General features: G+C 52.6%; 1 protein-coding gene across 9 annotated transcripts in view; it reads left to right on the forward strand.

Moving 5' to 3' along the window:
- Positions 1-15,408, forward strand: part of TRIOBP (TRIO and F-actin binding protein) — an 85,058-nt gene that overhangs the window by 8,798 nt on the left and 60,852 nt on the right. For 4 of the 9 annotated variants that reach the window (XM_054241189.2, XM_078340259.1, XM_054241187.2 and 1 more), the window contains 3 exons: positions 9,303-9,442; positions 11,690-11,891; positions 15,117-15,285. In XM_054241189.2, the coding sequence (XP_054097164.2) occupies positions 9,303-9,442; positions 11,690-11,891; positions 15,117-15,285 (511 nt within the window). Of the gene's footprint in view, positions 1-6,263; positions 9,443-11,689; positions 11,892-15,116; positions 15,286-15,408 lie in introns of those variants that run through there. The other 5 variants (XM_054241215.2, XM_054241209.2, XM_054241207.2 and 2 more) reach the window with 4 other exon arrangements.

A 15,408-nucleotide genomic window follows, 5' to 3' on the forward strand; every position in this document is an offset into this window, starting at 1 on the left:
TGCAGAGGCAATGGCGAGATCTCAGCTCACTGCCACCTCCGCCTCCTGGGTTCAAGCGATCCTCCTGCCTCAGCCTCCCAAGTAGCTGGATTACAGGTGCCTACCATCATGCCTGACTAATTTTGTGTTTTTTAGTAGAGACGGGGTTTTGCCATGTTGGCCAGGCTGGTCTTAAACTCCTGACCTCAGTTGATCCACCCACCTCAGCCTTCCAAAGTGCTGGGATTACAGGTGTGAGCCACCACACGCAGCTGAGACTGTTTTCTATGGAAGGCTCTGAGCTTGAGTCCTGTTGGCTCTTTGTCCAAAAGGGAGATTAGCAAATGTTAGAGAGATAAGAAACACCAGAACCGGCTGGAGATTTTCTTTCTCTCTCTTTTTTTTTTTTTTAATTTTTTATTGCATTTTAGGTTTTGGGGTACATGAGCAGAGCATGCAAGACAGTTGCGTAGGTACACACATGGCAGTGTGTTTTGCTTCCTTTCTCCCCTTCACCCACATTTGGCTTTTTTTTTTTTTTTTTTAATAGTTAGGGCTTGCTCTGTAGCCCAGGCTGGAGTGCAGTGGTCCAGCCATGGCTCACCGCAGCCTCAGAGTCAGGGGAGCATGTTTTATTAATCCGCCAGGCTGCCCCGTAACAGTCAGAGGATGCAGCCCCGCGCTTATAAAACGAGGAGTTTATATGGGGTGAGAGGCGCATAAGGGAGTTTCAGGACTGAGATAATCTATCAGCTTGTAACAGGCACAGAGATCGTTTGTCAACTTGTAACAGACCTACGATACATCATCCTGTGCCTTTTGTGGCGGCAGTTTTTAAAAAAAGAGAGAAACCAGGATTTTTTACAGATATGTGTCAAACAGGAATTTACAAGTGTGGATAAACAACTTATGTTTTCCTGTCCTCCCCCGGGCTGCCCGGTTGGCCATAATCACTGGCAGCCTTGATGTGGCGCCTCGGTAGGAGTTCAGAAGTGCAGCGGCAGAGCAATGAGAGTGGGGGAAGGAATCGGCTTACTGACGCAGTTTAAGTAAACTGAGGCAGTTTGTCCCTAACAAAAACAAAACAAACAAACGAATATGCAAAGGTCCTGAGGAGGAGAGGAGGCCGCACATGGGGCTGGAGAGGCCGCAAGAGGGAGGCACGGAGGAGCTATAGGACAAGGATGGAGAATCGGGGACCTGGTCTCACTGACTGGCCTTATGTGGTTTTGCGGACATGCTGAGAACTCAGGATTCTAAGACTTTTTTTGTTTTTTCTTGTCTTGTCTTTTTTTTTTTTTTTTTTTTTTGAGAGGGAGTCTCGGTCTGTCGCCCAGGCTGGAGTGCAGTGGCGCAATCTTGGCTCACTGCAACCTCTGCCTCCCGGGTTCAAGCCATTCTCTACCTCAGCCTCCGAAGTAACTGGGATTATAGGCACGTGCTACCACGCCTGGCTCCACGCCCACCTAATTTTTTGTATTTTTAGGTAGAGATGGGATTTTACTATCTTGGCCAGCCGGGTCTTGATCTCTTGACCTTGTGATCCACTCACCTCGGTCTCCGAAAGTTCTGGGTTACAGGCGTGAGCCACCTCACCTGGCCCTGTTTTTTGTTTTTTTGAGACAGAATCTTGCTCTGTCGCCCAAGCTGGAATGCAGAGGCAGGATCTTGACTCACTGCAATCTGCCTCCCAGGTTTGAGTGATTCTCCTGCCTCAGCCTCCTGAGTAGCTGAGACTATAGGCATGCGCCACCACGTCTAGTTAATTTTTATTTATTTATTTATTATTTATTTTTTTTTTTTGAGACAGAGTTTCGCTGTTGTCACCCAGGCTGGAGTGCAGTGGCACGATCTCGGCTCACCGCAACCTCCGCCTCCTGGGTTCAAGCAATTCTCCTGCCTCAGCCTCCCAAGTAGCTGGGACTATAGGCACGTGCCACCATGCCCAGCTAATTTTTTGTATTTTTAGTAGAGACGGGATTTCACCTTGTTGACCAGGATGGTCTCAATCTCTTGACCTCGTGATCCACCCACCTCCAAAGTGCAGGGATTATAGGCGTGAGCCACTGCGCCCAGCCTATTTATTTATTTATTCTGTAAAGACAGGGTTTCACCATATTGGTCAGGCTGGTCTCGAACTCCTGACCTCAGGCGATCCATCCACCTCAGCCTCCCAAAGTGCTAGGATTACAGGTATGAGCCACCATGCCCAGCACATCTAGTTAATTTTTATATTTTTAGTAGAGATGGGGTTTCACCATGCTGTTGAGGCTGGTCTTGAACTCCTGGCCTCAAGTGATCCACCCTCCTTGGCCTCCCAAAGTGCTGAAATTACATGTATGAGCCACCTGGCCTGGGCAAGCCATTGAAGATTTTAAATAAGGGAATGATGTGCTCTGATTTGCATTTTTCACAGTCACTCTGATTGCTGGGCAGAGAGAATGGAGTGCAGTGTGGTGAGAGCGAATCAGGTGACCTGCCAGGAAAAGGTGCACGTACTCACCTGTGCCAGAGATGACAGGGCTTTCAGATGGAGGCAAATGGACACATTTCCGAACTCTGAATAGGCACATCTACAGGATTTCGGGGTAGGGGAGGGGAGAAACCCATGGCTGACTCCTGTTGTTTCTTCAGGCAGAGTACTTGGGTTGGGAGGTCTGTTTGGAGCTGTCTGCGGCATGGTGTGAGGTGCAGGCAGGACACAGTGGAGATGGGGGGGAGGTTAGTGAATCGGGAGCTCAGGGCCAGACTGCCATGGGAGATGGAGGCCTGCCAGTCTTCAGGATCTGTCACTGACCGAAGTCTTGCTCATGGATGAACCTATCGTCTGCAGAGGAAAGTGTGGAATGAGACTAGGCCTAGGTGAAGGCCAGGAAATCAGCAGAGATAGTTAAGAAGGCCAGAGGCTTGGAGGCAAACACCACAGTGGGCCCCTCCTCCCCAGGGGCCAAGGCCAGAGATGGTTTCAAGGTAAGAGAGGGGGCCAGGCACAGTGGCTACTGCCTGTGGTCCCAGCACTGTAGGAGGCTGAGGCTGAAGGATGGCTTGAAACCAGGAGTTCAAGGCCAGCCTAGGTAACACAGTGAGAGCCCATCTCTACAAAACTAAAAATTTAACTGGGAGTAGTGGTGCATGCCTGTAGTCCCAGCTGCTTGGGAGGGCGGCAGGAGGATCGTTTGAGCCCAGGAGATCAAGGCTGCCATGCACTGTGATCAGGCCACTGCCAGAGCAAGACTCTGTCTCAAAAAATAAAAAAAAGATCAGAGAGGGGCACCACATCAAATCCTCCACTTTTTGAGCTTCCGGTTGCTCTGATGATGATCTGAGGCTGTGAAACTCTCCTTTTGCAAATGCATGAGGGTGACTTTGTGTCACTGAGCCAGGCCCTGGGATCCAACTCTGGGCAGGCAACCACCTATGTACCACATGTGATAGTAAGAAACTAACCCTGGGCCAGGTGCAGTGGCTCACGCCTGTAATCCCAGCCCTTTGGGAGACCGAGGCGGGCCGATCACCTGAGGTCAGGAGTTTGAGACCAGCCTGATCAACATGGTGAAACCCTGTTTCTACTAAAAATGCAAAAATTAGCCAGATGTGGTGGCAGGCGCCTGTAATCCCAGCTACTTGGGAGGCTGAGGCAGGAGAATTGCTTGAACCCAGGAGGCGGAGGATGCAGTGAGTTAAAACTGCTCCATTGCACTCCAGCCTGGGCAATAAGAGCAAAGTTTTGTTTTTAAAAAAAAAAAAAAAACTGACCCTGGGCCCCAGAAGATGGCACTCCCTCTTCTGGCCTCTTCCACCTACCTCCCTGTTCATTCCCCTACCATTCTGGACCCATTCCAAGGTGCTGCATGGTCAGGCATTGAAGGAATGGGTGGGGTCACCCTCAGATGCTACTGCTGGGGTTGGGGCAGGTCTCCCTTGGCTGACTGTCTGCCTCGCCCACTCTCTCCCCATCTCTCTGTCACAACATTTCTCCAGGGACCAAGTTTAACCCATTTTGCCTCCAAGGAGTCTGGACCCTTGGCTATATTTGCCCCTGGCTTTAGGTCAAGAGATTTCCAACATGGAGTCAAAAAATCTATATGTCAAAAAAAAAAAAAAAAATGGAGGCCAGGCACGGTGGTTTAGGCCTGTAATCCCAGCACTCTGGAAGGCCAAGGCAGGTGGATCAACTTGAATTCAAGAGTTTGAGACCAGCTCTGGGCAACATGGCAAAACCCCACCTCTACTAAAAATATAAAAATTAGCTAGGCATGGTGGTATGCACCTGAAGTCCCAGACACTCAGGAGGCTGTGGCGTGAAAATCGCTTGAACCCCAGAAGTGGAGGTTGCGGTGAGCCAAGATCGTGCCACTGCACTCCAGCTTGGGCAACAGAGCGAGACTACGTCTCAAAAAAGAAAAAAAAAAAAAAGCTGCACACGGTGGCTCACGCTTGTAATCTCCGCAGTTTTGGAGACCTAGGTGGGCGGATCATGAGGTCAGGAGTTGGAGAACAACCTGACCAACATGGTGAAACCCCATCTCTACTAAAATACACACACACACACAAAATTGGCTAGGCACAGTGGCTTACACTGATAATCCCAGCACCTTGGGCTTCTGAGGTGGGAGGACTAATTGAGCCCAGGAGTTTGTTACCAGTCTGGGCAACATGGCAAAACCCTGTCTGTTTAAAAAAATTTTTTAGAGGTCGGGCATAGTGGCTAATGCCTGTAATTCCACTACTTTGGGAGGCCGATCATAAGGTTGGGAGTTCGAGACCAGCCTGTCCAATATGGTAAAACCCCGTCTCTACTAAAAAATACAAAAATTAGGCCGGGCACAGTGGGTCATGCCTATAATCCCAGCACTTTGGGAGGTCGAGGTGGGTGGATCACGAGGTCAAGAGATCAAGACCATCCTGGTCCACATGGTGAAACCCCGTCTCTACTAAAAATACAAAAAATTAGCTAGGCATGGTGGCGGGTGCCTGTAATCCCAGCTACTCAGGAGGGATTGCCTGAGGCAGGAGAATTGCCTGAACCCAGGAGGCAGAGGTTGCGGTGAGCCGACATCGCGCCATTGCACTCCAGCCTGGGTAACAAGAGTGAAAACTCTGCCTCAAAAAAAATAAAATAAAATTAGCCAGGTATGGTGGCGTGTGCCTGTAATCCCAGCTACTCAGGAGGCTGAGGCAGGAGAATCACTTGAACCCAGGAGGCAGAGGTTGCAGTGAGCTGAGATTGTGCCACTGCACTCCAGCCTGGGCAACAAAAGCAAAACTCTGTCTCAAAAGAAAAAGAAAGAAAAAATTTCTTTAAATTAGCAGGGCCTGCTGGCAGGAGCCTGTAGTCCTTGCCCCTCACTAGGCTGAGGTGGGAGGATCACTTAAGCCTGGGAAGGCAGCAATGAGCTGTGATCACACCACTGCGCTCCAGCCTGGGTGGCAGAGTGAGACCCCATCTCAAGAAAAAGAACATCCCGGCCTTGCTGCAGCTGTGATCCCTATGCACCTATACTGGGTGCAGACTTATCTGCACGAGCCTGGTAAGGTGTCTCCTTGAGCTCAGCCAAGAAACAGTTGGGTCCAGTTGTGGCGTTTTTTTGAGATGGAGTCTCGCTCTGTCACCCAGGCTGGAGTGCAGTGGTGCAATCTTGGCTCACTACAACCTCCACTTCCAGATTCAAGCGATTCTCATGCCTCAGCCTCCTGAGTAGCTGGGGTTACAGGCACCTGCTACCACTCCTGGCTAATTTTTATACTTTTAGTAGAGATGGAGTTTTGCCATGTTGGCCAGGCTGGTCTCGAATTTCTGACCTCAAGTGATCTGCCTGCCTCAGCTTCCCAAAGTGCTGGAATTACTGGGATGAGGCACTGCTCCAAGCCCCCAGCTGTGGCATCTTTAGCCACACTAGAATATGCAGGTCCTGGGGTGTCCCGGCCTGCCAGCACGACCCACTCTTGACCAACTGGTGGTGCCAAACACCCTGGGGAGCTCCAGCTTCCATGGGCTCCAAGGCTCTGCACACCCTGTTCCTGCTTTACTTATAGTGGAGCTTCCCACAGGTTGGGAGATGTGGGGAAGAGTCAACCCTGGAACTCACACAGCCTGGCCCAGAGGGAAAGGTATGCTCAGCACCCCAGACCCTTTGCAATTTATTTATTCTTTTTTTTTTTTTTTGAGACAGAGTCTCACTCTGTCACCCAGACTGGAGTGCAGTGGTACGATCTTGGCTCATTGCAACCTTCACCTCCTGGGTTCAGGCAATTCTCCTGCCTCAGCCTCCTGAGTAGCTGGGACTACAGGCGTGTAGCACTATGCCCAGCTATTTTTTTTATTTTTATTTTTAGTTGAGATGAGGTTTCACCATCTTGCTCAGGCTGGTCTTGAACTCCTGACCTTGTGATCCACCCCCCTCAGCCTCCCAAATCCCTGGGATTACAGGTGTGAGCCACTGTGCCCGGCTATTTATTCTTAGCAGTATTTAACATTATTCTGCCAGTTTAACATTTATCAAATTTTATTTAATATTCTCACATAACTTGTTATATTTAAGTTTTTTTTTTTGAGACAGAGTCTCGTTTGTCTTTCAAGCTGGAGCGCAATGGCAAAATCATAACTCATCAGGCTCAAGCAGTCCTCCCACCTCAGCCTCCAGATAGCTGGGACTACAAACATGTGTCACCACACCCAGCTAATTTTTAAAATTTTTTGTATGGACAGTGTCTTGCTCTGCTGCCCAGGCTGAGACCAGACACTGTTGATCACTTTAAGGGCCGAGTGGGGTGGCTCACATCTGTAATCTCAATACTTTGGGAGGCCGAGGCAGGCTGATCACCTGCTATCAGGAGTTCGAGACCTGCCTGGCCAACATGGCAAACCCCTGTCTCTATTAAAAATACAAAAATTAGCCAGGTGTGCTGGCTCACGCCTGTAATCCCAGCACTTTGGGAGGCCAAGGGAGGTGGATCAACTGAGGTTGGTAGTTCAAGACCAGGTTGACCAACATGGAGAACCCCTGTCTCTACTAAAAATACGAAATGAGACAGGTGTGGTGGCGCATGCCTGTAATCGCAGCTATTCGGGAGACTGAGGCAGTAGAATTGCTTGAACCCGGGAGGTGAAGGTTGCAGTGAGCTGAGATTGAGCCATTGCATTCCAGCCTGGGCAACAAGAGTGAAACCTGGACCAAAAAAAAAAAAAAAAAATTAGCTGAGCGTGGTAACAGGCACCTGTCACCCCAGCTACTGGGGAGGCTGAGACAGGAGAAGAATTGCTTGAACCCCAGAGGTGGAGGTTGCAGTGAACCGAGGTAGCACCATTGCACTCCAGCCTGGACAACAAGAGGAAGACTTCCTCAAAAAAGAAAAACAAAGAAGAAAGAAAGAGAGAGAGAGAAAGAGAGAAAAGAAAGAAAGGAGAGAAAGAAAGAGAAAGAAAGAAGAAGGAAAGAAAGAAGCTTTACGAATATTAACTCACTTAGTTCTCAGAGCACCCGCAGGAGGTGGGTCCTGCTGTCCTGCTGGTTTTGTAGATGAGCTAACTGAGGCACAGAGAGGATAAGTCACATGGCCAAGCTCTTGGTCACACCTCAGCCTCCATTTCAGAGAGGAGAAAACAAGGCTCCAAAAGGGGAAGTCATCGGCCTGAGGTCATCAGCGGGGAAGTGGAGGAGCCAGGATGGGGCCCGAGGTCCATCTGAGGCCAGAGCCAGTGCTGACCCGCCAGACAGGAAATCAGAGCTGACAACTGACCGTGGGGCACATTCGAATGGGTGGTGGGTGGCGATGGGGGCTGGGGTGAAAGCCAGGATGAGGTGTCACATCGGGTAGGGCTCCTGCTGGACCTGGTGGGCCAGAGACCCCTGGCTGGTGCCTGGAGTGCCTCTCCCTCCTCATTTCTGCTGTGCTGTCCCCTGGGTGGCCAAGGCGCCAGGCCCGGCTGTAGATCTGACACCTCCTGCTGCCGAGCTCTGATCAGAATCTGACTGCAGGGCAGGGGGCGAAACTGAATCCTGCTGGGCCTCCCCTGGCCTGGATGTCACGGCAGACACCCCAGCCCCACTCCTTGGCACTGCCCGTCCCCTAGCAGTGGCCTTGGTGGAACCTGGAGAGCCTGTGCCCACCCCAGGGTGCCAACTAGGCTGCTGCCTTGGCCCTGGGCTCTGGACTCCAGGATCCCCAGGGATCCCATGCCCAGGCTCCTGCCCCTCCCGGCTCTCAGGTGAGCTGCTGGGATCGGGTTCCTGTGGTTTCATGTCCCGCATTGTTCTTGGCCGGGCCCTGGCTTATGAAACAGTAATGAGGGGCCCCTGCTCCCAAAGCCGGTCCCTCTAAGGTTTCCACTGCCTCAGCTGCTGCTGCCACCACGGCTTGGAGTTGGGGCCTGGGAGGGCGGCAGCGTGGGGGCCTGAGCCGGAGCCCCCCGGGGACGAGGGTGCTGACAGCCGACAGCCGCCACCACCGCCAGAGCCCGCAGCCCAGGTAATCCGAGAGGAGGCGGGGCGCAGGGTGACATGGCCACTGTCTCCCACCACCAGGGGAGGGACCTGCGGCTCTCCCGAGGTGGGGAGGAATGGGGGGGGACCCTGGAGGTGAGCAGCCATTCCCCCTTGGTGAGCCCAGCACCAGACCAGCCTTCACAGGTGTGGCTTCCCAAGGGCGGAGGGAGAGAGGAGTGGGCAGCTGGCTCCAGGCCCCCGCCCTTTTCCTGGGCCTTGACTCTCCAGCCCTGGAGCCCCTGCTTCTCCGTTAGAGGGGCAGATCTCTTCTTTACTCCAAGGCCTTGTTTTCCCATCTCCTCCACCATCAGACTGCCTCTTCCTCCCTCAGACCTCTCCCTTCTCTCAGCCCGCTTAATCCTTCCTCCTCACCTTTGTCTTTTGGCTGGAAAAGAACCTGATGGATCCTTCTATCCACCTCGTTCTGGGGTGTACACACACACACGCATGTATACACAACTTAAACTTATGCAAACATACAGATCAGTGTACCCGTACCCGCGGGACCTGCAGAGATGTGCATGCACGAGAGCTCTCGATGCCCACGTGCACACATGTGCCCCCAATACCAGGCCTTTATCCACACACATACTTGCTCCAAGGCCCATCATATGTATACACACACATGTACATGCACACACCAGGCGCCTCGGCCAGCCCTCAGCTTGAGTCCCAAGGGGCGCTTCCAGCCTGATGGGCAGCTCCTTGGGAAGTGTGAGATCCCTGGAGGAGACGCCTGGAGACTCCCACACTGCCCAGTGCCGGGAGGGACTGTGCAGGGGGAGGGGAGCCCCCACGTGGGCTCTGAGCTGCCTCCTGTCTCCAACCCTGGTCCAGGAGCTCAGGAACCCTTCGGGTGCTGAGGTGCCCTACTGCGACCTGCCTCGATGCCCACCAGTCCCTGAGGACCCACTTAGCTCCTCAACCTCCGACTGCCAGCCTGTGGTGGACCCGGGCCTCAGGCCAGGCCCCAAGAGGTGGGTAGAGCCCCAGGGCTCGGGAAAGGTCTTTATGGGGTGGAACACCCTCGCCCTTCCCACTTGCACTCCTTCCCCAAGGCAGCGCCTATATCTAATGGCTGCTGGCATGAGTCACGTGCTCAGTTCTCCAAGCCTAGGCACAGGCAGGCGGTGGGTGTGCTCCTCGGGCCCACAGAAGAACTCAGATCACACCACTGTGCTTGTACCTGGGTGGCTGAGCCTCCCCTCCCCAACCCTGGCTGTCTCTCCCGGGGGTCCTGCCCACCCCATAACCTTCCAAGACCTTGCTCAGCTGGGTGTGTGGCTGCTGTGTACCCACCTTGCAGTGGGCATGGCCACATCCTGCTCACATTTCCTGGTTCCCTTCACATAGCTTTAAAAGATTAAATAGTCCCTGCACCCAGGGGCACCTGCTGTCACCCACCTACCTGGGTGTGCACTGCTCAGGGCTCTGGGGTTCCTTCCATCCTCAGGCCTGAGTGGAAGTCCTCCTTTAGGGTCATGGTACCTTGAGAGGCCATGGCCTGAGCGTCTAGAAACCTGGGTCCCAGCTTAAGATTCATCCCTGCTGAATCTTGAGCAAGTTACTCTGTCTTTCTGTGTCTCATTTTCCTGTCTGTAAAATAAAAGGGATTGAATCAAATCAGCACTGCGCTGGGATCAGGTGCTCCTCACAGGTAGGCATGTTAAAAACAAATAAACAACAACAACAAAAAAAACAGGGCGAGGCGGCTCACACCTGTAATCCCAGCACTTTGGGAGGCTGAGGTGGGCGGATCACTTGGTCAGGAGTTTGAGACCAGCCTGACCAACATGGTGAAACCCTGTCTCTACTAAATATACAAAAATTAGCTGGGCATGGTGGCAGGTGCCTGTAATCCCAGCTACTTGGGAGGCTGAGGCAGGGGAATCGCTTGAACTCAGGAGGCGGAGGTTGCAGTGAGTTGAGATGGTGCCATTACACTCTAGCTTGGGTGACACAGCGAGACTTCGTCTCAAAAAAAAAAAAAAAAAAACCTCAAAGACAGCTTTGCTATCAAGTATGTTTCAGAAAGTCTGGGATAAATGAAGTTGAATAGCTTTCCTGCAGGACTTGTCAGAGCCTTTAGCTTGCCTGTGTGCGTTGTGGCTTTTAGGTAAGGGAGGTAGAGAAGTTTGTCGTTTGACTCTAGAGCTCTTTTTATGGTCAGCACTTAAACGATCATCATGTAGGCCAATCTGTGGGTCACTCCCTGGGGATACTGTCAGCACTAAGCCTCTTTGAGCCTGTGGCTTCTTTTAAAGCAGGGCTTTCTTACGGCTCCCTCCCTCAGCATCCAGGCTGGTGAACCTGTCACTGCCCATGGAGCGTGCTGCCTCTCACATCCTCATTAGCCCACCATGAGTCTGTCTCTTTTTTTTTTCCCAAGATGGAGTTTCACTCTTGTTACCCAGGCCGAAATGCAATAGCACGATCTTCACTCACTGCCATCTCTGCCTTCCGGGTTCAAGTGATTCTCTGGCCTCAGCCTCCTGAGTAGTTGGGATTACAGGCATGTACCGTCATGCCCAGCTAATGTTTGCATTTTTCAGTAGAGACGGGATTTCTCCATGTTGGTCAGGCTGGTCTCAAACTCCCAACCTCAGGTGATCCACCCACCTCAGCCTCCCGAAGTGCTGGGATTACAGGCGTGAGCCACTGCACCTGACTAATTTTTGTATTTTTATTTATTTATTTTTGAGATGGAGTCTCATGGTGTCGCCCAGGCTGGAGTGCGGTGGCTCGATCTCGGGTCACTGCAACTTCTGCCTCCCAGGTTCAAGCAATTCTCCTGCCTCAGCCTCCCAAGCAGCTGGGATTACAGGCACGTGACACCACACCCAGCTAATTTTTGTATTTTTAGTAGAGATGGGGTTTCATCATGTTGACCAGGCTGGTCTCGGACTCCTGACCACAGGTGATCTGCCCATCTCGACCTCCCAGAGTGCTGGGATTACAGATACAGGCCACCATGCCCGGCCTAAAATGGGAATTATTATACTTCCTTTAAAGGGATGCTGTTGTAGCTCATCGAGGCAACCCATATAAAAAGCCTGACACAGAGGCAGCCCTCGGCATTGGCTCCCTCTCCCACACCAGCGTGTGCAGCCTGTGGGTCCCAGGCTCCCTTTGTGAGTGAATGTGTATACCTGGGTAGGGTGAGGGGTACTCCTAACTCCCCATTACTTTTTGGGAAAAAGTCATGGGCCTGTCTCCTCTCCCAGGGCCCCATCCCCCTCAGCAGGGCTCCCAGAAGAGGGCCCCACAGCCACCCCCAGGAGCAGGAGCCAGGAGCTTAAGGCGGTGCCCTATCTGGAGGGCCTGACCTCTTCCCTGCGAGGCAGCGGCAACGAGGACCCCGGCTCTGACCCCAGCTCCAGCCCTGACTCCGCCACCCCTGATGAAACCAGCAACTCGTCCTTTGTGGTGAGCCAGGAGCGGGAGATGGGGGGACGAGAGGGGCCCATGCCACAGTCTCCAGCCCTGGGTCCTGCCTCAACCTGCAGGCCAGGGCCGAGCCTCATACTGGGAAGCCGGTGAGGTCCTCTGGACCATTAGCTGGCACCTCGGGCCACCCTGGTGAACCCCTGGAGGGTGGGAGTTTCAGCACAGGCTGGCCCAGGGCGGCTGGAGTCTGGCTGCGAAGAGACCGGGGAAGGTGTTTCAGCCGACAGGAGCTCCGGGTAAATCACCGGCAGGATCAGGCTGCCACACACTCTCAGGTCCCAGAGGGCTGGGATGTTGGGCATGGTGTCTAGAGCAAGAATGGCACAGAGCCCCAGGGCTCTGCCCTCGCCCCACAGTGCTGAGCCCCATGACCAGCCCTGGCATAGATTTCCAAGGGACACAGGAAAGGGAGCAGGTGGCAGGGGTCGTTTAGCTACAAAAAGAGAAGATCCAGCAGTCTTTCCTTAAGCATTTGCACTTTGAGGGGCTGCCCCAGAGCAGGAGAGGCAGGCTTGTCCCAGGAGATACCCCGAAGGAAAGTGACAGGGGTGGTGATAAGATTCAGAATAAAACAACCCAGGCCGGGCGAGGTGGCTCACACCTGTAATCCTAGCACTTTCGGAGGCTGAGGTGGGCGGATCATGAGGTCAGGAGTTCAAGACCAGCCTGACCAACATGGTGAAACCCCGTCTCTATTAAAAATACAAAAATTAGCTGGGCATGGTGGTGAACGCCTGTAATCCCAGCTACTTAGGAGCCTGAGGCAGGAGAATCCCTGGAACCTGGGAGGTGGAGGTTGCAGTGAGCTGAGATCACGCCACTACACACCAGCCTGGGCGGTAGAGCAAGACTCCTTCTCAAAAACAAAACAATACAAAAGCAACCCAGCTTCTCCTTCCTAAGGGCTTGCTGGGTGTGGGCTCAGGGGAGACTCACAACACCCTTGGAGGCGGAGGCTCCAATGGCACCACATGGGCTCAGGCTCAGAGAGGGGAGCAACCTAGTGGAAGCCACACACCTGGGAAGTGTTGGGGCTAGGATTTGAACCCACTTCTCTCTGGCCCCTTGGGGTATCTCACGCAGTCCCGAGTGCAGAACTCTGGGACTCTAGGGAAAGCTCTTGGCTTCAGTGGACATGCTTGTCTCCCAGGTTTATTGAAAGTGAGTGGCTTAGCACTTAGCACCTGCTAGAGCCCAGCACAGTGCCAGGCAGACAGCATGTGCTTTTTATTTAATTGATTGACTGAGACAGGGTCTCTCTCTGTTGCCCAGGCTAGAGTGTGTAGGGCACGTTGGGAGCCAGATGTAAGGCTGAGTGCCCCACAGGGTCGTGGGGTGAGCCTTATGCTGTGCTGAGGCGCAGGATCCAGAAGTAAAGAGACAGGACACAGAAGTACAAAGAAAACGCAGCTGGGCTCAGGGGGCCACGCCACCTATGAGTGGAGTCAGGCAAGGCCCCGAAGGTCCAGCAGCATGAGTATTTATTGTGTATAGGTTAGGGGGCAGGGCAGTGAGTGAAATCATCTTTAAGGATAGTGATAGGGTCATGAGCAATGAAACATGGGGTCCACCCTTATTAGGTCACCTAGGCCAGGAGGTGGACAGTGCGCAGCAAGGGGCCCGTTCCCATGAAGGCAAGGGCCGTGCAGTAAGGGGTCCACCCCCATTAGGTCACCGAGGCTTGAAGGTGGGCCGTGCGCAGTGAAGAGGGTGCAGTGTGCAATGCTTCTATCTATGGGCAAAATACTTCTAAGAAGATTTATAGGAGGATGCTTTAAGTCACATAGCAGTGACAGAGCTGTCAAGGTTACCGCCACCTTCTGGCAGCTTCCAGTGGGTTCTATGGGAAGATGCTTTTCAAGCAGCACAGTAGCAAGAGCTGATAAAGTTCACAGTCACCAAGGTGGATTGCCGGTCTGAGGGCAGTCTTCCACAAGAACTGGAGCAAGGTCCTACAACTCCTTTATCAGGAGGAGTGGCTCTCGCCCCAAGCCTGCCATACAGCGGGTATCTCTACGACACTGAACGCTGCCGCCTGGGCCATGGATTCTTGTCCTGGTATAACTGTTTTTCCCTTATATCATGCTCTACACTGTGTCTGCTCCAGGCATTCCTCCAATTATAAGCTGCTTATTCCTTAATTCATGCTCTGTACTGTGTCCACTCTAGGCATTCCTTCGATTATGAACTAAGATATAATTATAGGTATATATGTAGGGAAATATTCTTTAGACACTCATACTATCAACTATTAATTATATGATTCTATATAGAGGATTAGATATTTCTATAAACTAATATATGATTATGTAAAGGATTATATAAAAGGAAATAGCTGAGTAGTAACACTATAAAGTGAGATATTCCTCAGGCCCTAACTGTGCCAGCGTTCTGCTCAGCTCTCATTCCTTGGTGCCTATGTGGCGGGTTACCCACAGGAGTGTAGTGATGCGAAAACAGCTCACTACAGCGTCGACCTCCTGGGCTCGAGCGATCCCCCAACCTCAGCCTCCTGAGTAGCTGGGACTACAGGCGTGCACCACCATGCCTACCTAATTTTTTTTTTTTCTTTTTTGAGACAGAGTCTCGCTCTGTTGCCAGGCACCAGGCTGGAGTGCAGTGGCATGATCTTGGCTCACTGCAACCTCCGCCTCCCGGGTTCAAGCAATTCTCCTGCCTCAGCCTCCCAAGTAGCTGGGATTACAGGCATGTGCCACCATGCCCAGCTAATTTTTGTATTTTAGTAGAGATGGGGTTTCACTATGTTGTTGGCCAGGATGGTCTCGATCTCTTTTTTTTTTCTTTGAGACAGAGTCTTGCTTTGTCACCAGGTGCCAGGCTGGAGTGCAGTGGCGCGATCTCAGCTCACTGCAACCTCTGCCTCCCAGGTTCAAGCAGTTCTCCTGCCTCAGCCTCCCAAATACCTGGACTACTCGGTAGCATGTCATCACACCCAGCTAATTTTTGTATTTTTTCAGTAGAGACAGGGTTTCACCATGTTGGCCAGGACGGTCTCAATCTCTTGACCTGCCTGCCTCGGCCTCCCAGAGTGCTGGGATTACAGGCATGAGCCACCATGCCTGGCTGGGAAGTGCTTTTTAATGTCAGTTCCTTTCCCTTCCTTCCTCCCTCTCATTCGGGGACTGCATGTCCTGGAGCCTTTCTTCTCCTGCAAATATACTTTCTCCTCCCCTTCTCTGGCAGGACTGGGACGCTGCTGAGAGGCAGGAGGAGGCCCTCAGCTGGGACGAGCTCAAAGTGATGAGCCGGAGGCAGCCTCAGGAGGGGCCGAGAGCCTACAGCTCCCAGCAGGTTCCATCTCTCCTCACCAGATCCCCCGTGAGAGGAGACGCTGCAGGCCAGAAAAAGGAGGGTGAGTCCTTCTGCCAGGTTGGTTCCCATGCTCGTGGGTATGTGATGGCGTGGGGCTCCCCAGATAGCCATCTCACTGGCCATTTGGGACCCTGGGCATGGCTTACTTTGGTGGCCTGAGTAT

This window comes from Callithrix jacchus, chromosome 1 (genome assembly GCF_049354715.1).
Source record: "Callithrix jacchus isolate 240 chromosome 1, calJac240_pri, whole genome shotgun sequence".
Lineage (NCBI taxonomy): Eukaryota > Metazoa > Chordata > Mammalia > Primates > Cebidae > Callithrix > Callithrix jacchus.